This window comes from Alosa pseudoharengus, unplaced genomic scaffold (genome assembly GCF_046254945.1).
Source record: "Alosa pseudoharengus isolate Yale_2024_CS ecotype anadromous, Long Island Sound unplaced genomic scaffold, YU_APseudo_1.1 YU_APseudo_1.1_scf_22, whole genome shotgun sequence".
In the NCBI taxonomy this organism is placed as follows: Eukaryota; Metazoa; Chordata; class Actinopteri; order Clupeiformes; family Clupeidae; genus Alosa; species Alosa pseudoharengus.
In genome coordinates, this window is record NW_027468680.1 from 17,504,738 (window position 1) to 17,531,299 (window position 26,562).

Sequence of the window (26,562 nt, forward strand, 5' to 3'; positions counted from 1 at the left end):
ACGGAAATGGTACACGTTTTCTTCGCAGCATTTCTCGTAAAGTCAGGTACTTCACTAGTCTTTCTTTTTAGTTCTGAAAGACGAAAACTTTCAAAGACAATTGTAGCCTATTAATCACTCCGTGATTAGTAATTTGTCTCACCGCATAATTTTACTTGAATGTATTCTTTTTAGAAGATGGCAGTTTTACCTATTATAATGCCCCATGTTTTGCCAAATTTTGTGGTAAAGCTAAAGGCTCTTCTGCGCTGCTGAACAGCAGTCCTATAACAAATTCCTTAGAATTTCAACATTGGGATTTGAACATAGGCTAGCCTACTTACAAATAATTTTGCATATAAATACACGGCGAAATTAATAGATCATTGTTTAAAGCGTTTAAACGTGCCTGTTTTGTTACGGCTGTCTTATGTTGATGTTATATTAAATTAATTCTAGTTGGGTTATGATGGGTTTTTGCATCTTAATTTGTGCATTTTTTCGTACCACAAAGCTACTTATCTGCCTTTTTGCAGAGGTGTGAGTGCAATTTGTTTCATTTATTTTAATTGAGTGATATCAAAATGTATGTTGTGTTAACTATTGTATAAGATCTTATTAAATCTTAACGGCTACTATTTCTCCTCAGCTAAGCATTTTTGCCCTGTGTTTGGTCTATCAGGATTTTAATTAGGCCTAATGACCTTGATAATTCCAAATGATTGGAAATTAGCTTGTGGTTTTATTTTATTTGTATGGCTTTGCGACTTTGTGAAGCTTTCCTAGGGTGTATTTCCTGGCAATGGCACACTGTAAATTCAGTTTTATGTTAATGTGTAAGACTAATGATATTTATTTTTGTCTAATTTCCCTCTTCTCTAGGATGTATTTCCAGCTTTATAGTGAAGTAGAACAATATTTACGGTTCCACACCTATAAACCAGACAAAAAGGAAGGCAAACGTATTAAAAGAGCAAGTAAAAAGTTTTTCTGGAAAGGTAGGCCACAGGAGGTTGATTTACAACATAATTGTTACTCAACATCTGATTGTGTGTGAAGATGTGTGCAAATTTACATCTTTCATCTCCTCGCTTCCTCCAGATGAATGCCTTTGGCATTATGATGGCCGAAGGCTACGTAAAGTTGTACGTGACCAAGAAGAGGTGAAATCTGTGCTTCAACAGTATCACAATGACAAAATTCATAAGAATGGCGGGAGGGTACTCAAAGAGGTGGCAAGACGCTTCTACTGGGGTTCCATTACAAAAGATGTTAAAACATGGATCGATAACTGTCAGACATGCAAGCAGACTCGTCGAAAACCCGTCCGTGGACCAAAGACAATGCACTGCATCTGCTATGGGTGTGAGAGTAGCCTGGTATCAAATGGTGAAGATGAGAGCCTGACCTTTCACAGGTATCATCAATCATATGAGAATTGCATGTGATATATTTAGTGTCTGGGTATAAGGTTTTGTTATTGTATTGGCTCTGTGTGATTCAGTTTGCTTGGCTGTTAGTGGACATTACAATCATTACTTGTGTTGTTTAATACATCAGCACTTGTGTGGGGCTATGATAGGTAACACTATTACTGCCTGTGCTGTCTACCCCAGGGAACTGCCTATTGAGGTTTTCTAGAAAGTTATTTGGTCTTTTTATTTGGTCTTCTCTGCTACCAGATTCCCCTTGAGTGATTCCAAGAGACGTGAGCTTTGGATCTCCTATGCCAAACGGGACCATTGGTCTCTCACCCCAAAATCTGTCCTTTGCTCCAAGCACTTCACAGAGGACTGCTTCGATTACTCAGGAGAGAGTATATCTCTCAAATCTGATGCAGTCCCCACTGTGCCAGTGTCCTCAGATGGTCAACAGGTAACCTGCATATAAATGTCAATGTTGTCTCTTTTTTTTAAAACATATTTGTGTTTGTTTTCAGGGCATATCAGAGTGTGCCCTGGAATAAAACCCATTCTCTTGCTCAATGCTTCTAAAATTGTAGATAGTTAGATAGTTCTGTGATTGTTTATTAAAATGTTAACCTCTGACAACTTCAACAGGAAATCAATGAAGATGACATTGACCCTTTCCAAGATCTCCCTTCATTAGAAAACACAGAACATATAGAACATCCGTATGCAATAGATTCAGAGAGGGGGGAGTTGGCGAATACTGGCGATCAACTGTGGGAAAATGACCTAAACAGCAGAAAGGAGCTTCCTTTCTCTCGGTATGATGCTGTGGAGAGGTACTTGAGGACAGGGTCATATTCAAAGGAGACAAGTAAGACAATGAAGTACACAATTAGAAGAGCCTCAAAACTCTACCGCCTGGAAGGTAATCTGAGCCACATGCAATGCTATACTTGCAGCAACACATAAGCTTTTTTTCCCTGCATTTGTATATCCTTCTCCCACTCAATTCAAATTCCGTTCTGTACAGATGATGTTCTGTACTACTGCCGAAGAAACAAGCGTCGTAGAGTGCTCCGAAGCCGAGCGCAGGTGAATGCGGTGCTGAGGGAATTTCATGATAACCAAGGTCATTACGCCATAAGCCGATGCACTTCAGCCATCGCTGAGAAGTACCACTGGGGAACGCTGATGAGGGATGTAGAAATGTGGATTGGCAACTGTCAGTTCTGCCTTAATATGGATGAATCATCACAGAAGTTTCATTGCTGTGTGAATGGCTGCAAGAATCACAATGGGCCGGTGGAGAGGACACTGGGTCTAACCTTTCATCGGTGAGGTGATGTCCATCCACACAGGCTCTGATACCACTCCCATTTACATCAAACATACAGTAGGTCTGTTTTAGATAATCTGTTAATACAATATGAACATTAAATCTCAGAGTATTTACACAGACAGTTTTTTATTATTCTGGGTTGATCCATCATATTTATTCTATTCACTTTATTGTACATTGTCTGAGAGCACACCAGAAGAATGTCCGATCGGATTGGTGTTCACCTTCTGAACCATTCGTGGGAGCATTCACAATGTTTTGTGTTGTTAGGGACAGACAGAGAAACAGAGTTTTTTGTGTGTGTGTCTTTCAGGTTTCCGTTTGATGACCCTGAGAGGCTTACCCAGTGGATCAAGAACACGCATAAAAGCAAGTGGTCTCCACTCACAAGATCAACAGTCTGCTCCAATCATTTCACTGAAGACTGCTTTGAGCGTGTGGGCAAGGAAAAGCTGCTGAAAAGACATGCTGTGCCCACCCTGTCACTTGGCCAGCCTCAGCTAGAGGTGTGACGTAGTAGGCAAACTTTTATTTAGACACCTTTGTCTGAAGCGAAATTGAGTTGGTCATTGATCATAAGACCCAAGTTGCTTGCAGCTTTGGCTGGGGTCAGTGATGAACAAAGATGGATGTAAAAAACATCCCTTCATATGTGTTTAAACAGCTAAGATTGTCTGGACATGTTGTCACACATTGTTTTTGTGTCTTCATACAGGCAGCAGAGGGCTCAGATGCAGAAAATAACTCAGAAAATATCCAGCAGACCTTTTTCTCAAAATATGACGCGGTGCACAAATACTTGAGCACAAGGGTCTATCCTCCTGGTTTGAATGCTGTGGAGAAAAACACATTGCGGAGACTCTGTACAAGATTTGCAGTACATGGTAAGCCTGTTCAATATACCCAACAGTTGGTGTATGCATTGTGACCACTATTGGTCTTTGGAACAGTTGTTTTTAGCAAAGAATGTCTCCCATGTACCTCACTGATATTTTTTAAAGACTTATACTTTAATGATTAACACATTAGAATATATGTTAATGTATATAGGTCAAAGTCACTGTGACCTCATGTTTTTGTGATTCTCTGGATAGCTGAACTCGTGTGCATTACTCAGGGCAATAACTCTACTTAACTTTTAGATTTAAAGGTGCAGTCAGCAATGGCGCAGGAAGTCACGTTTGTTTATGTTTATAATTATATTCAAATGTATCAACAGATGCTTTTTTTCAAAAACAACGTTCTTGATATTGGGCCTCCTACAATGGTCAGCTAGCGGTTGTGAAGAGATGATTGCTGAATGTGACAAGAAATGTTATGGGCTTGATATCGCGTACGATCGCTGACTTCGCCTTTAACAGAGGAAAAACGACATCAATTCCATGTATTTCACATTTGTTTTCTATTGTATTGTTCAGATGGAATACTTTTCTTCACCACCAAATGTAACCGGCGCAGAGTGGTCAGGAACAAAGAGGACGTCCAGGCCACCCTCACGACGTACCACAACGAGATGAACCACCTGGATGTGGACAAGTGCACCACGCTCATCTCCAAGCACTTCCACTGGGGCTCGCTGAAGGCCGACATCCAGAGGTGGATCCAGAGGTGCGAGGAGTGCTCTGCTGCCCGAGCGCCTCCCCCAGAGCCCTGTGCCAGTCCAGCCAGTCCACAATGCAATGACCCTGAAAATGTCAACCAGACCCAGGCAGCAAGGTGAGTGTGGAATGCTCAAGGTGTGTGAGGAGCACCATTCAGAAGTGGCTTTACGGAATCCACAATTGAACAGTATGGTGAGGGTCTAAGGACCTTGTGCTGTTATGCATCACGACTACTGTTTCGTCATGGCAACATCACTTGTTGCTCAATGCTTATATAATTTCAATAACAATACAATGTTGTTTTTCTTCTGCAAGTCCTTCAGACACAGATTCGGCCAGTCCAGCTGGTGGGGATGTAGAACCAGCCAAAGCGATTGCTTTGTCAGAGGTGGTGGAAACAGTTCACCAGGGCTCTGGCAACCCGTGGCATCCTGCTGTTAAGAGAAGTGATCCTCTGGATGGCGCCAGTCTCCTCCCAAACAAGCGTAGGAAAGATGGGGACGTGCTTCCTGTGATCATTGCCTTACAGAGGTCTGTGTCATCGATTGTTCTATAGGCATTTTATGTGATGGTAACTATGGACATAACACAATGACACCTCTCTTGAAAATACGTTCAGTGAATTGGTATGTATTGTTTTGCATTTGTAGTTACCAGGTCCATTTGAAGGATAGTTTGCCTGCACGGGAAAAGTTTGAACCTTTGCGAGCAAGGACAGTCTTACAGCTGTGCTCACAAGCAATAATTCAAACACAAAAAGAAACCAAAGATGACAATGCATGTTACACACGGGTAAGATATTTTGCTCAGGGGTGTATATATTTAGTTCTTTTGTGCTGCTGTTTATTATTTATTTACATGCTGTCCTTATTGATGCCTTACTGATGCAGATGACAGTGTTAAACAGGTCGACAGAGCTTTCCTCATGCAAAGATTTTCCTATGCCACACTTAATGAAATATAATTTCAGCAAAGCATGTTCTTTCAGTGCACAATGAATGTAGTGTGTTATTATTGACATTACATCATCTGTAATGTCTGTTTTATAGATTGATGCTGGCCTAGTGATCTATTTGACCTTTTTTGACGCCACTGAAGAGATAATACCAAAGATGGGTGAGTACGAAGCAGCATTTAAACAGAGTTTAGTGACTAAAATTATATTAATTTTACTCAAATAAACATGAGGGGATGTCTCTTTATCAACAGTCAGATCCTTGCTGCAGGCCAAGTTGTTCCATGTTAACGGACGAGAACCCTCATCTGTGCTTGATCTTCCTGGAAGTGTTCTCATAGTTCCACAAGACTCGCTGACCGGAACACTGAAAGACAATAAGTTTCAGTATTTGCAGAGAATTGATGCTTCACATGGACAGCGGCTTTATAGCAGCTTTGTGTCCCAGTGTGAGAGAGCTTTGGCATCTTCCAAAAGATGTCTGGAAGCCAAATGTGTCGTCAAGCACGGGGTTTACGGCCAGAAACAGTCAATTTACCTCACTTCAGAGGAACCACTCACTCATGTTGTGGAATTCTAGAGACACCTGTGGGTTAGAAGTATTTACTCAGATATACATATTTGAGGGAGTATTACAGACCTTTTCCAGTATCTGAGAAGATGTGGTGTGCAATATGTGTAAATAAAATAAAAAATAAAAATCTGATTTTACTGTGGTCATTCGTTCAAAAACCATGCGGTATGTTGTTGTGGAAACACACATAATGTTTGCTACAACATTATTCTGGTTCCCTTTTTTAATTAAAAAACTCTCCATACCCCAATAGTTTAGCTTTCATAATGTGTAAGAGAACATGGACATCATGAAATCCGTTCAGTGCAACCAGTCTAGACAAGGAAAAAAAACAAATTGGAAAGTGACAGGTTAAGATGACATAAAATCACTTCTGTTCAGGTTGGGGTTGCCAGTGTCTCAGTAAGGGGATTGTTTGTCAGATGTTTATGTTTAAGGTATTTGGCAAATGCTTATGTTCAAAGCAACGTACAGAATATAAACACTACATTATTCATTAAGAATAATAGCTCCAAATAAGCTGAAAAGCTTACATTATAATACAGATGATATACATTGTCCAGACCTGATTACATGCAGTAGAGTACATTCCACAGAGCACTCTGCACTATCTGTGTCCAGGGAGGTAAATGATTCCCCCTGGCTATGAATCCCCAATCTAAAGTAGGTTGTTTAGTGACAAACCTAGGTAAGATTACCCAGAAGAAGTTGTAAACCTGATAAAAGAACAGCCCGAGCTCTTCTATTTGAAGGTTTACCACTTCTTTTGGGTTAACTTAACCACGTACTTGGAGTACACCCTTGGTTTTGGGTGAAACCTAGCCTATGTTATTCGTGTGATCTGTTTGTGACTTGCTGTTTCATTGTCACTATTGCGATTGAGCAGCTGTCTGCCTTGGGTGACTGTTAGGCACTAAGATATATCAAAGTTAGAATTTGCCGAGAAACAGGCCTACAATGTTTATCATCAGGATCTGTTTGAGACTGGGCTGTTTTGGTGTGTCCGACTGCACAAGAGAAAGTTTATTGTCAGAGACCAGCAGGTGGCACTATTGCAATTCTAAAACAGCAGTCTGTTTCGTGAGTCCAGTCAACACGCTGCAGCCAAGGGCTTCTCGCTTCTCCCAGTCAGAGGCCCTTAATTGTAATGAAGCTTAACATCGGTCGCAAAACAGGGCCTTTCAATCACTGTTTATAACGTTACAGTGTTGGAAGCTATTATTGTACGTTTTGCCATTTTATTTTTAGTCTAAACTGTTTTAATCTGATTACAATTACCCCAACTTCCAATTATCCCACTCTTGTGCCATGTCTCTCTGATAGTTATGTTTGGTATCAGATCAAATATATTATCTATGTAATAACTGCATTGTTAACTAAGTTTTAGTATTATGTTTAGTGAACACGTAATGACCCACTATACAACAAGCAGTGTGGTGGGTGTCTGCTCTGGCGACTCTTTCCAGCTTGGTAGTTGGTAGGGCTCCCTCCAAACAGCAGCGGCAGTTCTGTTTGAGCCTGAGGTAGAATTCTAGATCTAGCGAACACTTAACAGTAAACGCACCTCCTTGAATGGAAGAGCGCTGAGGCGAGCGAAGGAGCTAAATATCCTGTTTCTCAGGTAACATTCCCTGCTGACTTCTTTTAACACTTGTTTTGGATTTGCACAATCTAAGGTGTGTTTTTAGGTTTGCAGCACCTTGTTTGAATCTGTCTGTCATAACGGTAACTAGAAGCTAGATGCTATGCTAACTTGCTGTCGTACGGAACATCAGCTGAGGATGCGAATTGCTGGCTAGTGGCTAATGCCACTAAACGTCCTCTTAACTTCAACTTCGCTAGCTGCCTAAATGTTAACTATGTTTTCTTTCGAAGAATTACTGGTTAAACTAAAACCTTCACATCATTCTCCCTTTTGTGGAAGTTTTAATTTGCATGGACATGTCAAGCAATTTCGATATAGCTAACTTACTGACACATCCCCAACCTTAGTGGGTTGCTAGCTGTGTTCTAGCTGTTAGGCATTCCGTTTGCCAAGAGTAGCTGCTACCTTTATCTACAAACTGACAAACAGCTGACGATAGTCATTACTAACAACGAATTTAGACTTGGATTGAGGGAATTATGTGTCTTTCCAGCGTCAGCATTGTTGTAATACAAGACGAACGATTCAAAGCTAACACAACATTAATGTAAATTCATTGAGTTAACGTAACGTTATCGTTATAACGTTAGCTAGCGTGCTAGCATGTTTTAACCGAATTTTCTCATCTTCAGGGGTTAAAGTTACTTGGCTAACGTCAACTTATTTTGCGTAAGAAGTTGTTTTTTCATTACTCGTATCATACGTGTGTTTTTACGTTAATTGATAGGGCTTGTTAAGATGCCAACTAAGTTAGCCAACGTTAGCTTGGTTAAAGTTGTCTGCGGGGTGATGGGAAACAAAAGTTTGGTTTGGGGCTAGCAAGGTACTTATACGCAAGATCACACCATTCAGGCTTGGGTAACGTGTGAAATATTAGCCACTTGGTCTTTATATTGTGTCTATTTGTCGAGGACCAGAGAGACATCATGGTAACTTAGCTATGTAGGCTACCTCTTTTCCTAGTTTGCTAGTTTCGTGCTGCTTGGAATACATATTGATCCAAAGCTGTAACTTGGCCAGTAAAGTACTTATTTCGTTTCTCCACTGAAGGATCGATGTAGTTATGGATGATGAAAATGTCTCCGTGGCACTTTGGCCGCTGCTGACAACGCAGGTTGTTGACGAATGTTTTCCACAACTGAAGCAGTAGCAGCAGTAGGCTCACATTAACAGCTAAGACTAGTTATTCGTAACGTTTGTCGTTTGATCAGAATAAGACCTGACGAGCTGCTTTCTGAAAAGTCTTGTTTTCGGCAGTAGAGAATGCCGTCCAGCTGTAAAGTGTGTTTGTGCGAATGGCTTGTGCGATCCTGTTGGAACTTGAGGGTTCCAAATGAGTTGTTTGCGATCACGCTGGAGCAGAAGGAGGGAACCAGACAGTTCCAGGCCCCTGCAGGGCAGACTGAATTATTCATAGCCCCCATCGTCTCATATGAGCTTCACTAAGTGACAGAATTTCTTGTCTCAGGTTTAAAGGGAGGAGCTGCATCTTTGATCTGATGAGTTGTCTGGTTTGGTTAGCTCCAAAGTATCATAAAAGCTGCAAGAAAGTCCCACACGATTTTAATAATTCTCTGATACCCTTTTTCTGTCTGTGTATTGATGGTGAAATGGAACAGTCTCTTTCAGCATTTGCTGTGTCTGGATCGTAATTTCGATCCGATCTCCGATCAAAATCAGTCTGTTTGCATATGAGTCTACTTCCCCTGTTATGCTGCCTCATGTTTCTCACTGTGTGTGTGTGTGTGTGTGTGTGTCAGATTGTAGAGGTGATGGTCATGGGAGTGGGCAACATCTGGCTACCCTGAGAGAGGCAGCACTTGCTCTGGACCTCTCTACTAAAGATGGCGGGAGGTGGCTTCAGAATGGAGCATGCCCGCACGCTGCTCCTCAACGAGGAGGCCTGTGCACAGCTAGGGGAGCACCAGCGTGCCGAGTTTGTGTACGAGTGGCTGCGCTTCCTGAAGAAGCTGCTGCCCACCACAGACCGAGTAAGAGACTCACACACACACACACACACACACACACACACACACACACACAGGCCTGTTTGTCCTGCTGTCTGGATGCAGATGGGCTGCTGGAGAGTGGCTAAAAACACATCCGACAAACACACATCTCTGTCTAGTCTACAGCCAGCCAGTGGTGTGTCTTGCTCTCCAGCATCCTGCTGTCTGCCACTCACTCACACTGACTGTATTGTGTGTGTGTGTGTGTGTGTGTGTGTGCGCTCTCGCAGGCGGACGTGAAACAGAAGCAGAAGCGCCTGGTGGAGCAGCTGCTGGCCGTGCTGACGGGCTCCCCAGGCCCCCCCGCACGCCGGCTCTTGGCCCAGTGCCTGGCGCTGGTGTACCGCTACGGAGACTCGCTCAGCGCATCGCTGGCCCTGGACCGCTGCAGCGACATCATCCGCAGCAAGGACGACTCGCCCAGCGCACTGCCCACCCGCCTGTGAGTGACGCCACTCAAGATCGATGGGCATCAGAGATGGCTTATTTGACCACTAACTGTTTGGCTAATGCCATTGCATACTAGCTTACTTATCTGTCCAAGTGCTGATACTAGATTATTTATTTATCCACACGCTGCTGCATCCTAAATCATAAAAACATAACAAACTGTTCCAGCCAGTCATCGACAAGATGCACATTTAGGAGAGTTTCAATTGCACAGGAGGGAGTAGCGAGCGAGCTAGCTCTCTGTTTTGTGTGAACGTCAACAGAAGTGACGTTACCCAACGTCGCTTAGAGCACCTTTAACTTGGGAGGCTTTTTGGTACTATACTTAAAGATGTTAAAAGAATACTTTCCATAATGTAGGTCTGCCTAAACTATCTGCACTCCAGTGTGTGTGTCTCATTTTAGAATGCTGTGCTGCATGGTAGAGGAGGGGGATGGGACTGATGTGTCATTTATATTGAAGGGGAGTATATGGGGAAAGAGGTGCCACTATAGGGTTATAAATGGCCAGTGGCCATATCTCCTTGGGACATGCTGGTGTTGAGCTCTAGCTGAAAGGTAAAGGACATACAGGCTGGAAGAGCTCTTCAATACCCACACAGTGCTGAGTAGTTTTGGCCTCGTGCCACCGGTTGGCCTGACATGAATGTTAATGCGATGTAATGGGGTGTGTGTCACTGTGTGGGCCTAAGTTAGAAAAATCTCCATGACTGCTCATTTAGTAGATGTGTTCAGAGAGTAATGGGGTCATTCCGTGTCAAATCACCCAGTGGCTGGCAGGTCACCCTCTCCCAAAAAATCTGAAAAAAATCACAGGTGTTTGTAGACCAAACCTATGCATAAATCTTAAATAGTATATCTGTATCACTAATGGTTCCAAAACTACAGCCCTTTGAAGTTTCAAGTAATTTTAAGCATCGTGGTGAACAATCCTTTTTGTTCAACTTCCAACATTATTGGCTCTTTTGGTATTTCACACACATTAGTGAAACTATGTGAATAGAAGTACATTTTCCTGTTGAATTAAACAATCCAATCAAATCAGGTGTATCTTGTGTAATTTCCCCTCTGCAAAGCTCTGAAAATGGCTATAAATTCATTATGTGAAAAAACATCACCACCTTTGAGGGCTTGTCATTCAAAAAGTATGTGACACAAATTCATTAGATTTTTTTCCCACTCATGTATGGATTATTAGGTCATGTCCATGCATTAACTTTGGTTGTTAACATTATCATATTGTCAGAGCATTTTTATTAAATTGGGCTTGATTTTCAAAAAGCCCGTTTTCATCTTCTCATTTCACCACGTGGACAGTTAACAGGATTTTTTTAAATTTTACCATATATCATTCTGTATGTGAGGATCATCTGCCCAAAATTTGGGCTTGTTGCTGAGTTTCTTCATCGAGATAAGATTTTTAACAAATATTGTCTATAAATCCACTGAATTTGTACTTTATCTGCAGTACCACTTGTCTCACCACATGTGGTGCTCTTTTAATACAATGGAAGTCAATGGAAGAGTAAGAGAGTCACTTGTTTGCTGCATATATCCAATCTAAACACACAGTTTATGGTTCATATGGTTCAAGTAAAAAGGGGTTTCTAAAATTCAGTGCATTGTCAGATGCAGAAAAATCAATACTAAAGATTTATCATCTTTTTACAAATGCCTCTTGGATCCACGAGTCCTCAAACCTTGTTATGAATACTTGTGATGGAAACACACATGGTCATCTTCATCAAGTGAAATACCTTGATGAACTGAATTTTAGAAACCCATTGTTTGATTGTTTGTTAAAGCACTGATCTCCATCTTGATGCTCTTTGTCTATGTATCACAGAGGACTGCATCCCAAGCATGACGATGAATATAGACTTTGCCTAATCAGCTGGCTAGAAATTATTAAAGTGCTCACATAGGCACTGATAGGTTGAAGCTGGTGTAGAAAACTCATTACAAAGATGGTAATTATGCTAAATCCTCTTGCTGCATGTATGATGACCAGTCAGTCTTATGTGTGTATAATTTACTTGATCAGTTTATTAAGATTTATGTATGAGTAGTATGTTGTTCATGTTGCAATAATTATTTGGACCAATTCAACTATGAACCATAAACTGTGTGTTTAGATTGGATATTTGCAGCAAACAAGTGACTCTCTTACTCTTCCATTGACTTCCATTGTATTAAAAGAGCACCACATGTGGTGCAAAGTGGTACTGCAGATCCAGGACAAATTCAGTGGATTTATAGACAATATTTAAAAAAAATCTTATCTCAATGAAGAAACTCAGCAACAAGCCCAAATTTTGGGCAGATGATCCTCACATACAGAATGATATATGGTCAAATTAAAAAAAATCCTGTTAACTGTCCACGTGGTGAAATGAGAAGATGAAAACAGGCTTTTTGAAAATCAAGCCCAATTTAAAAAAAATGCTCTGAAAATATGAAAATGATAACAACCAAAGTTAATGCATGGACAGGACCTTATAATACATATATGTGTAGGAAAAAAATCTGATGAATTTGTGTCACATACTTTTTGAATGAGAAGCCCTCAAAGGTGATGATGTCTTTTCACATTATGAATTTATAGCCATTTTCAGAGCTTTGCAGAGGGGAAAGTATACAAGATACGTCTGATCCGATTGGATATTTTAATTCAACAGGAAAATGTTCTTCTATTCACATAGTTTGACTAATGTGTGTGAAATACCAAAAGAGCCAATAATGCTGGAAGTTGACCAAAAAGGATTGTTCACCACAATGCTTAAAATGACTTGAAGTTTCAAAGGGCTGTAGTTTTGCAACGATTAGTTATACAGATATACTATTTAAGATCTATGCATGGATTTGGTCTACAAACACCTGTGATTTTTTTCAGATTTTTTCGGAGAGGGTCACCTGCCAAATTGCGCTGAAATTGGGTGATTTCACACGGAATGACCCAATGGCCTCTGCACATGCAGTGATTTATTCATCAGTCTATTTACTTATTTAAAAATGGATGTCCATCGGTGTTGTAAAATGTCACAGGCTCTCTCTACCTTAGTCTCTTGTTCTGTCTATCTCCACCTTGTTTCTCTGCCCAGCTGTCTATATCCCTCTCTTCATGCATTCATCTCTCTCTCTCTCTCTCTCTCTCTCCTTCTCCCTCTCCCTCTCTCTCTCTCTGTGGCAGTGCGGCCATCACTTGCGTGGGAGCGCTGTATGAGCAGCTGGGTCGTCTCCTCATCAGCTCATTTAAGGACTCAGTGGGGACCCTGTTAAAAGCCATAAAGAGCGCTGAGGTACGGCTCCAGCACGTCACTGTTCAGGCCTGTGGGGATGAATGAAATAAAACTATTTAATGAAAATAAAAAAGAACTGAGAAATTGAAATGACAAAAGTAGAACTGAGATAAACAACAAATTATGTTGTAGTAAGTTGATTATGTAAGAAGTAATTGTAGGTCTGTTGTTGTTAGGCTATAATTTATACAATTAGTCATATTTTGAAGGGTTTTATCTATTGGTATCAGAGCATGTGTAAATTGTTTGTGTTTGTGTGTGTGTGTGTGTATGCATGCTGTGCACAGTCTCAGGGGCGCCATGAGATCATGCTGAGCGTGGAGCGTATCCTGCGGGGCCTGGGTGTTAGCGCTGTGCCTTGTCACAGGGACATCTACAAGGCGACACGTGCCTGCCTCACTGACCGCTCCATGGCCGTCCGCTGTGCTGCCGCTAAGGTCAGTCTCTCTCTCCATAGGCCAGTAGGAGCCATCAGGCAAGAAATCCAGACATTCCATTCAGAAATCCAGACAGTCAGACAGACGGGGAAGACTGTAGTTTGTACTTAGACTAAACGTAGTTGCAGTGTTTCCAGAGTTGAATTATGCCTGATATTTACAATACCAATGGTACAATATTAATGGGAATAGTTATGATCAGATCAGTGAGCCATCAGGCAAGGAAGACCGATACTACCTGGGAAATCAGAGATGCCACCTAGACTGCCCAGAACAGCACTGAATGTTGACTAGTATTCAGAAAGGGGTGGGGGTTGAACTGAGCCTAGTGTTTCCAATGCTCCTTTAGCAAGTTAATGGTTATAATGCATGTTTCATTTGGACTGTAGTTGTCTTAGGACCTAGACAGGGGTGCGTTCCCAAAAGCATAGTTGCTAACTAAGTTAGCAACTTTGTTGGTTGCAATGCAATTTCCCATTGCCAGCCAACTAAGTTGCTAACAGGTTAGCAACTATGCTTTTGGGAAACGCACCCCAGTATAGTAACTGGTCAGTGTTGTTACTACGAAGCTGGTCACTGGGAACAGCAGGGCCTGCTGTCATTGGCCTGTAGTGTTGATGCTCTGTGTGCTAACTGCTGCCATTGCTGTCCCTGTGCAGTGCCTGCTGGAGCTGCAGCGGGAGGCTGTGTTCCTGTGGAGCTCGGAGCTGGAAGGAGTCACCACGCTCTGCTTCAGGGCCTTCGAGGGCTCCTGCTACGACGTGCGCGTGGCCGTCTCCAGGCTGCTGGGCACCCTGCTGGCCGCCGCCTTACAACCCAAACAGCCTGTTGGTGAGTTCCACACTCTTTGTAAGCCGTGGGGCACTGGGATGTAGGTTCCACCCTGTATAATCTATTGTTGTTGTGTGTTTCTATGGAATTTGAATCTCTTTTCACATCTTCTGCTGGCATTTATTTTAGGAATGTCTGACAGTGCTGTGCAGTGTCTAGCTTTTCTTTGTCTGGAACATTTAACAACTGTGCTTTGTTTGTTTGACAAAGTCTGACCTATTACCTCTCAACATGCTTTTGAGGTTGCTTTTGTTTTTGAGGTTTCTCTTTAAATAGATCTAAGGCCAGCTATTTCTGTGTGTGTGTGTGTGTGTGTGTGTGTGTGTGTGTGTGTGTGTGTGTGTGTGTGTGTGTGTGTGTGTGTGTGTGTGTGTGTGTGTGTGTGTGCACGCTTTTTATCGCCTGGTCTCAGCTCCCCGTCCAGGCGGGAGGCGTATGTGTGTGGAGGAGGTGATGGAGCTTCTTTCGGGGGGGTTCCTGAGAGGGGGGGCTGGTTTTCTACGTGCCAGCGGTGACATGCTGAAAGGAGGCAGCTCTGTCAGCAGAGACATCCGTGTGGGCATCACTCAGGTAGGCCACATTTCTTTTTCTCTTTCTCTCTCTCTCTCTCCCTCCCTCCCTCCCTTTCCTTCTCCAGTGTAATTTCTGAATATTTCACTTTTCCCATTAGATTAGCATGTGATTTGTGTTGTCCCATAGACTCTACTGCATTAGAAACAGTTGGAGTGAGCTATATGTGCATGGCTGATTACTGTTGCCCCTGTGTGCTGCTCTGTGGCAGGCCTGTGTGGTGTTTGTGTCTGCCCTGGGCAGCGCCTGGCTGGAGCTGAACTTCCCATCTCTGCTGGCGCTGCTGCTGCAGTTGGCGTCTCACCCGCGCGCCACCCAGAGCCCGGCCGACGCCGCCTGCACGCGCCGCTGTGTGTCCTTCGCCCTGCGCGCAACGCTGGGCACGCTGCTCGGCGAGAAGGCCCAGGTGGCCGCTGCCAAGGAGCTCTGCCGTGCCATCGGACCCCAGAAGAAGGCTGCAGGTCAGGTCCTCACGTGTGTGTGTGTGTGTTTGTGTGTGTGTCATTCTCTCCTACTTATTCTCACACTTTCTTTCTTTCTTTCTTTCTTTCTTTCTTTCTTTCTTTCTTTCTTTCTTTCTCTTTCTTTATTTCTCTCTCTATCTCACTCTTTTCCTAACTCTCTGTATAGAAGCATTGGGGTTTTGCCTATCTTGTAATTTGTTAATTGGAGCAAAATGTTTTAATATGTCGCCCGCCTGCCATTTTCTTTTGCAGGAAGAAGGTAGCTTGTACATGTTGTTGCATGACTATGGCCTGTGAAGAGACCACTCATTCTGTCTCTTCCCTTCTCTTCCTGCGTATCAGAAGCGTGTGCAGCAGAGGTTAACCCCGAGGTGTATTTGAACCAGCACATCCTGGTGTGTGCCCTGCTGGAGCTGGGCAGCCTACTGCAGGGACTGGGCTCCACAGCCACGCCACTGGTGCAGGACTCCAGCATAGGTGAGACACACACACAAATGCACACATGCACACGCATGTATATTAAAATAAAAGTTTACTCTCAAACTTAACTACCTACTCACTCACACACACACACACACACGCACATGCACATGCACATGCACATGCACACGCATGTATATTAAAATAAAAGTTTACTCTCAAACTTCACTACATACATACACACACACACACACACACACACACACACACACACACACACACATGCTGCACATACACACGCATGTATATTAAAATAAAAGTATACTTGCAAACTTAACTACACTACTGGTGAAAAGTTTGGGGTCACTTCAATTCAATTCAAATTTCAATTCCACTCCATTATAGACAGAATACCAGTTGAGATCAGGGCAGCAGTTCAGATTACATTATGTGCTTACATAATTGCAAAAGGGTGACCCCAAACTTATGACCGGTAGTGTACATACTCACTCATATACACACACACACACACACACACACACACACACACACACACACACGTCACATTAAAACAGCAGACAAAACGCATACAGATGCACACCTTCATGCATCTACTCATTCCTTGCTCATGGTTGTGCACTGTTCCACTCCCTTAACTCGCTAGCCACACATTCTACTCCAGATGCAGTTTGATGTAGTGCAGTCAATAAGGGCTAATGGGGGTTATAGGGATCAGAATGGAAAACAACACTTGAGAGTGCAGCAGGCATGGTTCAGCCAAAGGTGGTCAAAACCTAGCCTTTTCTGTTCTCAACATGTCTGGGAGTGGGGGACTATAGAGAACAGAAAGAGGCACATTACTGAAATTCCAGCACCCACACAGTGTTCATCATGCCTGACTCGAGAGAGAGACTACTCTCCCTTTTGTGGTTGGCACCAGACTGGCCTTTCGTTCCTGATTGCTGAAAGCACTCACACGCAGAGTGGTTTTAAAAAGGTGTACTCTACAGAAGTACCTCTCTCTCTGTGTGTCTTGTGTGTCTTCTTGTGTGTTGCTTTGTAATCCGTTTCGAACCCTGACATATGGTTGCAATTTGACTCATTCTTTGTATGTGTGTGTGTGTGTTCAGTCCCATGTTCAATGTGTCTGTAACTGCCTCTGTGTGTGTGTGTCTACAGGTCTTTTGGATTCGGTCATCTCCGTGCTTCTCCATCCCAGTGCGTCGGCCCGCTTGGCGGCTGCTTGGTGCCTGCGTTGCGTTGCCGTGGCGATGCCAGCTCAGGCGGCAGTGCTGCTGGACCGCTGCGTCGAGAGGCTGACTGCGCTGAAGTCCTGCCCGGAGGCGGTGGCGGGCTACAGTGCAGCTGTCGCCGCCCTGCTGGGAGCTGTCCAGCAGTGTCCTCTGGGAATACCCCACAGAAAGGGCAAGGTAGGAACAGTGCTCTCTTAACACGGGTGGAGCTAAGCCTGGGCCTGTGGCCAGTTAAATTGGATCTCTAAAGCTTATTACCTGTGACAATTGCAGGATTGTGTCTGTGTGTGTTTGTGTGTGTGTGTGTGTGTGTGTGTGTGTGGTAATTCATTGTCCCTGTTTATTAGATGGTAATTCATTGCCCCTGTTTATTAGATTGTAATTCATTGCCCCTTTTCATGAGATGGTAATTCATTGCCCCTGTTCATTAGATGGTAATTCATTGCCCCTGTTCATTAGATGGTGCTTGAGCTGGCTGAGGATCTCCTGCGCTCAGCTACCCAGAATAGCCGCATCTCCATGCAGAGGGCTCAGGGAGGTTGGCTGCTGCTGGCTGCCCTCAACACACTTGGTAAGACACGGCAGTCTGACTAACACACACACATAAGCAAACCTTGCTAAATTATGCTGTGTTTGTCTGGGCAGTCAGTGTGACCACTGAAAGTCATAAAGCTGTATCTTTATCTGCTGTTCACATTGTTTAATAATCACAAAGGTTAACATGGGTTCATACTCAGGATAGTCATATTTGATTTGACCAGTTATGATACACTTTAGAATGTAGTACCGGTAATCATTTTGCTAAGAAACGTGTTTCTCAGTTAAATATATTGCGTGCGTGCGTGTGTGTGCGCATAGGCCCTGCAGTTGTGGGGGATCTGTTAAATATATTGTGTGTCTGTGTGTGTGCGTAGGCCCTGCAGTTGTGGGGGATCTGTTAAATATATTGTGTGTGTGTGTGCGTAGGCCCTGCAGTTGTGGGGGATCTGTTGGGGCGGCAGTTGCTGCTGCTCAGGTGTGCCTTCCCCCCGTCCGTGCGGGAGCTGGAGTCCGAGCTGCGGCGAGGAGACTGCTTCACCTGGCAGGTGACCCTGGAGGGCCGGGCTGGAGCTCTGAACGGTGAGTGTCTGTCCCAGCTTTCAACTAAATGGCTTTCCAGAAGGTTCTGTCCATGTCTTCCCCTCTGGCAATTTGGCAGCTATTGTGGTGATGCTAACCTGATTGTGTGTGTGTGTGTGTGTGTGTGTGTGTGTGTGTGTGTGTGTGTGTGTGTGTGTGTGTGTGTGTGTGTGTGTGTGTGTGTGTGTGTGTGTGTGTGTGTGTGTGTGTGTGTGTGTGTGTGTGTGTGTGTGTGTGTGTGTGTGTGTGTGTGTGTGTGTGTGTGTGTGTGTGCGCGCGCAACAGAGTATGGGTTGTCCTCATATATCCATATATGCTCATTCAGTATTTATTGAGTGTATTCTGTGTGTGTGTGTAGCTCTGAAGAGTCTGGTCTCATGCTGTGGAGAGCTGCTGACCGATGAGGTGTGGACTCGCCTACAGACGCCCCTGTCCTGTGCTGTTGCTCTGCTCAACCAGTGAGTCTGCTAGACTGCTACTCTTCCCTTTATTTCTGTCTCAGTTCCTGTTGTGGTGTCAGGTCGATATGCCCCCCCCCCAGGTCCCCCTCAAGGTCTCTTCCTGCTAAAAGTGAAATTTTCCTTCCTGAGGGGCTCAGGTGTTGTAAAGCATCTGAGACAATTTCAGGTGTCATTTGTGTTCTGTAGATAAAATTCAATTAAAATTCAAAATGAGCTTCTAGCACATCATCCATTTTCTTCTGATGCACCATGGCCAGGTTCTTGTCTGGTGTGTTTAAGCAGCCTTGGCCAGATTTAAATTAATCATGTGATAAACTGAGTATGGACACTGTTTATTTTACTTACAAGGACAAAGTGCCACCCACTGAGGCACTAGTCTACTTCCTTTTTTGTAAACATTTACTTCAAGATTTCTGTTTTGAATGGAAATTTGGTGTTTTGTTTTTCTGTGCTAATTTGATATGGTGCAATGGTTCAGCTTGCCCACAGTGGTGAAGTCCTACGGCAACCAGGTGAAGAATGCTACCACACTCTACAGGCTCCGAGTGTATGAGGTCCTTGTGCTGCTGCCCCCTGAGACATACACAGGTAGTGTGTGTGCGTGTGCACGCGCTCAAATGTTTTGTCTCCTTCGCATGTATGTTTTATATCTATCCATGTTTACTGTTCTTATTAGGCATGTTTTGATTATACTGTATTTATATAGATTAGTTTTTGTATTTGTTTTGACTGTACAGTATGTTGTCCTTCGTATGCGCGTGTGTGTGCGCGTGTGTCTGTGTGTGCGTGTGTGTGTGTCCGTCCTGCAGAGGGTCTGGGCTCCCTGTTGAGGCAGCTGGTGTGTGAGCTGACGGGAGAGAACCCGTCCTGCTGCGAGCTGCTCCTGCTGCCGCCCCTCTGCCATCCCACTGACCTCACCCTGACCGGCAGCACCGCGCACGACACCGACCAGCGCTACATCGAGGAGCAGGTGTCTGACTCACTCACTCATACACCTTCATATACATACACAACATGCATACATAAACAACTTCTATCTGTATACACACACACACACACACACAGGTATAGTTGCATTTAGTATGTGTGAAACGTAGCATAACACAAATGCACCCATGCATCACATGTTTACACATAAATAACCTATGTATACAAAACATTGACATGGTTTTAACTGCACACACAGCAACAGAAGAAGGTATATTGATATTTGAATCACTCTCTGTTGGGACCTTGGTTGTGACCCTTTGTTAAACATTATTTCCTCTGTTTGTGTGTGTGTGTGTGTGTGTGTGTGTGTGTTTGTGTGTGTTTTGTATGCCTGCAGCTCCAGAGTGGCAGCCTTGGCATTGGCACACTAGAGTACGACCCCTTCACCATCTTCCAGAGCTCTCAGGATGTCCCTGCGCCCGTGCCAGCCGCCACCGCCCTCACCAACGCCACCATTCAGCTGTTTGGTGTCATCTTCCCCCAGCTGGCCACCCCACACAGGTTCTACAGCAATCTGACATCCTCACACACATCACCACCTCCATAATGCTTGCTTATGAAATTACATTTGTTTCATTATTGAGCAAACAAATAAATATAACTTTAAGCAAAAAAATATGACAGAATATGAAATAAATGTCATTCCATACATGCTGTGCAAAGTATACGCTTAGATACAGTTTAGTATGATAGGCGTGGATATATTCTGCATTCAGACTTCAGATGGTATGGTATGATTTCAACTTTTCTGTGTGTGTGTGTGTGTGTGTCAGGGCTCAGACTCTGGAGCAGCTTGGTGAAGCCCTGCGGCAGCTGAAGGGAGCTCGTCAGCTGACCGCACAGATCCTGGTGACCTCTGCCCTCTGCTGCGCCCTCAAGGTAAGAATCACTTTGTCACAGCCACACACACACACACACATATAAATGCTAAAAGTGAATGGCCTAATTATCCCCCAGTCTAAGCTCTGACACATAAATCTCACACATATTCAGTGTGGGGAGTCATGAGGAAGTGGTCATGATATGTTTTTGCTTGGCTGCTGGTGACTGTTTTCATGCTTTGTATGCCAAGTCCCGATGATGTCATTGAAATATTATCACCTGATGTTTGCAGCCCAAAGGCACACAGCCTTAATGAGTCTCATTTAACACCCTACCACTCTGCCTCACACACTCTCACTCACTCCCACTCAGTCTTGGCTTCATGCTGTATCAAGGATGACATGACGATCTCAAAAGTATTCAAAGTGGATATTATCCAGAGACAGCATAAGACACAAACTAGATATCCCGAATATAAAAGTCACAAAGTAATGAGAGACTAAGCTGTGGCAATGATAAATGATGAACTTACATCTGAGTCAGGGAACTGAATGGAACTGATGGGATTGAGTATCTCTTTGTCCTCTGGCAGGCATTGGGCATCGGGCGAGCAGGCCTTGGGGGTGAGGAGGTGTGTAAGCCTGCACGCTCTCTCCTCTGGGGGGCGCTGGAGAGTCCTAACGGGCTGCTGCGCTGTGTCGCTGCCGAGGGCTCCGCCCGACTGGTGCAGGCGGTGAACGACCCAGCCTTTACGGCCTCCATGACCATGGCCAGTGTTGACAAGTACGTCTCAACGTCTGATTTACATCACACATGATAGCTGTGTTCTGCGTGGGGATCTCTGATACTCAATAGATCAGGTGGCATTGTGTTTTTATGTTCCCATGCTTCCCATAAAGTGTACCTGCATATTATGAATAACTAACATTATTCCACTGCTTGGTTGACTTCCCCATTATCCTGCGTAATTTAGAACGTGCATTAACCGTATGTTATTTGCACACATATAAAGTAGATCCAATTTGTTGGCCGTATAACACTTGTATATTAGTCGTCGAACTCGTTAAGTTTAAACGAACTGTCACGTTGCATCCAAGCTGTACAATACAGATGTTCAGAACATAGCAACATTGTAGCATATGACGGACGTGGATTTTAGCTAGTTGGATAAGTAAAATAGCGATGTTTCAAAGTTAAGGTTCATCAGAATCCTGAGATATGCCTACTTGACAACGGGAGAGATGGAACTAACGACTGGCCTTTGGCCATAGCAACCATCCATTTAGAACTAGTAATGGCAGTTTGTGCTGCAAGTTGAGAAATTTGTTGATATGTAGCGGAAAGAAGTAGTTCTACAAACAATACAGTTTTAGAGATTAAAACGTTTCCATTATAACAGGAAATGAACACAATGCAACTTCACGCCGTTCGACTATACAAAGTTGATACACTCCGCTTTGCGTCGGGCCGTTTCACCATCTAGAACGTGTATTAACTTTGTATAGTTTGTACTGCATCAGTTAGTTAAGTGTGTATAAACTATTTTGATCTGTAATAAGTTGACGTGTGTGTGTGTGTGTGTGTGTGTGTGTGTGTGTGTGTGTGTGTGTGTGTGTGTGTGTGTGTGTGTGTGTGTGTGTGTGTGTGTGTGTGTGCGCGCCTGCACTTGCGTTGTCCAGGTTGAAAGCGGCGCGGGACGCCGTGTCTCGGGCGGGGCACGCTCTGTGTCTGGCTGCTCTACAGCGCTACACTGGGGGCATCAGCTCCTCCCAGCAACTCGGCACCTCGGTGGGGGTCCTGTTCCCCCTCGCCCAGGACACCAGCTCACCTGAGCTACAGGTACGCACACACGCTCACATGCATACATACACACATAAATGTCACACACCTGAGAACGTACATATACACAACTTCTGTCTGTACACAAGCATATGTGCACCCTCATGTATCTCATAAAACAGGGTTCTGAATTTGAATTTGCTGAAAGTTTGCTTTCCAAATAAATGTAGAGTGTTACTCTTGTTATTCGTGCTGTGCTGAACCTGTGTGTGTGTCCGTAACAGACGTGGTCAGTTCATGCTCTGGCCGTGCTGGTCGACCTGTCGGGCCCTCTGTACCGCGTGCATGTGGAGCCCAGTCTGTCTCTAGTGCTGCGTCTGCTCCTGTCCTCCCCATACACCCACACCCACACGGAGCTGCACCTCAGCCTGGCCCTCTGCCTCCATCAGCTCATCACCACCGTGGGGCCGGACCTACAGGGTAAACACACAGATACACACACACACACACACAGATACACACACACACACAGATACACACACACAGAGTGATACAACTCAGCTTTGACTCCTGCTTCCAACATGCAACATTCTCTCACACCTGACACTTGACTTACAGGGTAAATCTGTACACACACACACACACACACACACACACACACACACACACACAATGATACACTGTAATGATCAGTCTATAAGCACACTGAGGCCTGACACCCCCCCCCCCCCCCCTTTCCTCTTCCTTCTCCCTGTCTCGTTGTGTGTCTCAGAGGAGAGTGAGGGCGTGTGCTCCCTGCGGCGCGTGTGCCTGACGGCCTGCACGCTGCTCCAGGACAGCCAGGAGTGTCTGCTGCAGGCCCAGGCCATCTCCTGCCTGCAGCAGCTGCACCTCTTCGCTCCCAAGCACCTCAACCTGGCCCAGCTGGTGCCCAGCCTGTGTGTGAGTATCCCAGCATGGGGTGGGTGGGTGGGAGGTGGGCGCTGCCAGTGGTCGGTCACCGTGTGCTGCCTCTCCGTTCACAAGTAGATTTCTGTGTATGCGTGTGTGTGTGTGTGTGTGTGTGTGTGTTTGTCTTTCTGTTAGTCTGAGTCAGTTGGATAACTGCTTCATTGTTCACTCATTCAATTGTAGTCAGAAGTCAGACTTTGCATTTTCATTTTGTGATCAAGATTTGTTTGTGTTTTGAATGAATGTGTTATTTTATTAATAATTTAAATTATTAATCTCATGAGTGCTTTGCAGTGTTACCAAAGGCCAGGTGGTATGGGTTTGATCATAAAGCCAATGTGAAATCGGTGTGTCTCAATGAATACTTTAGCATTTGGTGTGTGTGTGTGTGTGTGTGTGTGTGTGTGTCTGCTTCTGCGATATGACGTCCGTTTTTCTTTGATCTCTTGCACAGGAGGTGTTGTTGGATTACTCAGTATTGGTAGGTCTCTGCCTTTCTGGCTGCCGTGTGGAGCTTCCCTCCTTTCTCTCACTTTCTTTATCTCTCCTTCAGCACTTTCACCCTCCTTCTGTTTCACTAGTCTCTCCATCATCAACTAACCCAACGCAGGCCCCGGCGTGCACGTCAACACGTACTCACCTACCACATGGCCTGTTAACGTCTCTCTCTCACTCTCACTCTCACAAACACGCGCACACACACACACACAAACACACACACACACACAGATTCACTATCTCTTTGGCTTACATATACACACACATACACAAACTCGCGCTCAAATACACACAAACACAAATTAGCTGTGCCTCAGTTCCTCTTTTCTGTTGGCCGTCTTCTCTTTCTCTGTGGCCCGAGGAAGAGGGAGGAGAGGGAGGAGAGGGCTGTGCTCCCGCCAGGGGGCTTATTCTCCTCTGTGAGAACCTCACCCCACTGCACTCACCACCTCCCGCCAACAAACCCCTCTCAGTCCCCCTTTGTACACGCCACGCACCCTCTCTCTCAGGCCAGCCTATTATGCCTCAAAAACACACATATTTTCACGTATTTGTGCACACACACACACACAGACACTCACTCATTCTCAGACGCACAAACACGCACAACTTTAGTGGTTATTTGCCTCCTGTTTCAGGACTGCCTGTCTCACTGCGAACACACAACCCCAAGGAGCTAACAGCTTTGTTTGCATGCATGTGTGTTTTTTTGTGTGTGTGTGTATTTGCCTCTGGTTTGTACTCTGATATGAGGACAGGGGTCCTTATGAGGACAGGAAACATGGATTAACGGGACCGACTTTGTCCTCAACATGGTCTTATCATCTGAACTAAAAAATGGATATTGGGGTTTTATATCTGGGGCGCTTCGTTTCAACCCTCAAGAAGTTCATCTCATCCCCAGATTAATAATCTGAAATTGCATCTATATCATCGTCATATTCAAACAATCGGTATTGTTATCAGCTTGACCCAGTTAGGAGAGTAAACGGGATGCTCATATCAGAGCCTGTGGCTGCAGTCTGAGTGACAGTCTGCTGGCCTCACCCTGCAGCACCCCACAGGGCTGCTTCCTTGCCTCTAACACTTTTCCATTACAGATGATGGACATGCCGCTTTGGAGCTGGACCGCTGCTGTGTGCTGTGGCTTACTTTGGCATGGCAGCTGCTGTTTTGTTGGTGTTGGTTTGAAGAGACCTGTGTGTGTGTGTGTGTGTGTGTGTGTGTACAAGGATGATTGTATTGAAGTTCTTAAACTTGCTGGTGTTTTGGGTTGAAATGTGGACGTTTATTGTGGCTTATTTCAGCAAGGTGGCTACTGTGTGTTTTTTGTGAAAATCATGAGAATTCTGGTGAATCTTGTGTGTACATGGTGATGAGCGTGTGTTTCAAATCCTAAATGCATTGGGGTTTTGGGTTAAATTGAAGGCATTTATTCCGCATATGTCTGCACCAGGAGGGTTAAGAGTGGGTATACCTATTTAGAATATGATGTAAGTGTGTGGGTGTGTGTGTGTGCAGGTGAATATGTGCAGTTCGTATCTGTGGCTGCGGCGGGCAGTGGTGGCCTGCCTGAGGCAGCTTGCCCAGCGGGAGGCGCTAGAGGTGTGCGAGCATGCTGTCACCCTGGTCAAGGAGCTGCCACGACGGGACAACACACAACTAGGTCAGCGACTCACTCATATACTCACATTCAAATACTATACACACACACACACACACACGAGAGTAGGTGATTGTTTTGTCTGTAGATACACTCCATCACCACTCATTTATCATGGAAGTTAGAACATTTATTTACATTATTCATTTAGCTAGGTCACTTTGAATAAAAGTGTCTACTAAATGATAGGTGTGTAACGGTACACAAAAATCATGCTTCGGTGTGTACCTTGGTTTTGAAATCACAGTTCGGTTAATTTTCGGTACAGTAAGTCTGTAGGTACTGCAAGCCTAAAATTCACTGACAATATTGCTGATGTTTAATGGGAATAGTATTTTGAAAAGGTGTTGAATGTTTTTTTACGTTAATTGACTAAACTGACATTGGTCCGCCACTTAATATGTTTGTGGGGGAACTCGGATTTGAAACTTGGCCCACAGGCAAAAAAGCTTACTGATAACTGTTAAAGACTGTCTTTGGTACATTTGACACACATCTGTTTTGAACATAACATTTACTTAAACGGTACGAATACGTGTACTTTACACCCCTACTAAATGAATAAAGGTAAATATGTGTATGTATGAGTATTTGATTATGGAAATTTCACTATAAAACCTTCAACCTGTCATCTGTTTGACTAGTGGTCTTGGTTTTATTAATGAGTTTTTAATATTTTCTATGTTGTGGCTCTAAGTTATGGCTAAGAGGAGGGGTCAGAATGGCTGGACTAGGGGGACTAGGTGGGGATAATGACACATTAGTAACGACTCCTCGCCCTGTGTCAGATGTGACCATTAAAGAGGTGGGCCTGGAGGGGGCGCTGTTCTGCCTTCTGGACCGTGAGTGGGACCCACGCTTGTGCCAGGACATCCGGGAGACGCTGGGCCACATGCTGAGCTCGGCTGCCACGGGCAAGCTGGCACACTGGCTCAAGCTCTGCAAGGATGTCTTGCTGGCATCTGCAGGTGGGCACTGGGTCTGGGCACACATCATGGGGAACCTCACTGCATACACAACTGACTTCCCAACATACACTCA

General features: G+C 44.3%; 2 protein-coding genes across 3 annotated transcripts in view; both read left to right on the forward strand.

Annotated features, from left to right (window-relative positions):
• LOC143139313 (uncharacterized) lies at positions 1–5,985 on the forward strand. The gene is made up of 13 exons (XM_076299917.1): positions 1–46; positions 862–977; positions 1,081–1,396; positions 1,662–1,854; positions 2,040–2,316; positions 2,422–2,725; positions 3,044–3,236; positions 3,446–3,614; positions 4,149–4,446; positions 4,647–4,862; positions 4,982–5,123; positions 5,381–5,447; positions 5,541–5,985. Exons 2-13 carry the CDS (start codon positions 863–865, stop codon positions 5,864–5,866), a joined length of 2,616 nt encoding a protein of 871 aa, XP_076156032.1. The 5' UTR covers positions 1–46; position 862; the 3' UTR covers positions 5,867–5,985.
• Positions 5,986–7,369: 1,384 nt separating this feature from the next.
• Positions 7,370–26,562, forward strand: part of heatr5a (HEAT repeat containing 5a) — a 31,316-nt gene continuing 12,123 nt past the window's right edge. Inside the window, exons 1-24 of one of the 2 annotated variants that reach the window (XM_076300804.1) lie at positions 7,370–7,481; positions 9,266–9,496; positions 9,745–9,956; positions 13,155–13,263; positions 13,551–13,700; positions 14,360–14,531; positions 14,944–15,101; positions 15,313–15,562; positions 15,908–16,042; positions 17,165–17,415; positions 17,698–17,809; positions 18,205–18,357; positions 18,716–18,815; positions 19,297–19,406; positions 19,628–19,788; positions 20,146–20,309; positions 20,582–20,687; positions 21,223–21,413; positions 22,310–22,469; positions 22,694–22,889; positions 23,182–23,351; positions 23,815–23,841; positions 25,380–25,524; positions 26,310–26,489. In XM_076300804.1, the coding sequence (XP_076156919.1) occupies positions 9,350–9,496; positions 9,745–9,956; positions 13,155–13,263; positions 13,551–13,700; positions 14,360–14,531; positions 14,944–15,101; positions 15,313–15,562; positions 15,908–16,042; positions 17,165–17,415; positions 17,698–17,809; positions 18,205–18,357; positions 18,716–18,815; positions 19,297–19,406; positions 19,628–19,788; positions 20,146–20,309; positions 20,582–20,687; positions 21,223–21,413; positions 22,310–22,469; positions 22,694–22,889; positions 23,182–23,351; positions 23,815–23,841; positions 25,380–25,524; positions 26,310–26,489 (3,559 nt within the window). In that variant the 5' untranslated portion in view covers positions 7,370–7,481; positions 9,266–9,349. The remainder of the gene's footprint in view (positions 7,482–9,265; positions 9,497–9,744; positions 9,957–13,154; positions 13,264–13,550; positions 13,701–14,359; positions 14,532–14,943; positions 15,102–15,312; positions 15,563–15,907; positions 16,043–17,164; positions 17,416–17,697; positions 17,810–18,204; positions 18,358–18,715; positions 18,816–19,296; positions 19,407–19,627; positions 19,789–20,145; positions 20,310–20,581; positions 20,688–21,222; positions 21,414–22,309; positions 22,470–22,693; positions 22,890–23,181; positions 23,352–23,814; positions 23,842–25,379; positions 25,525–26,309; positions 26,490–26,562) is intronic. The other variant, XM_076300805.1, reaches the window with a different exon arrangement.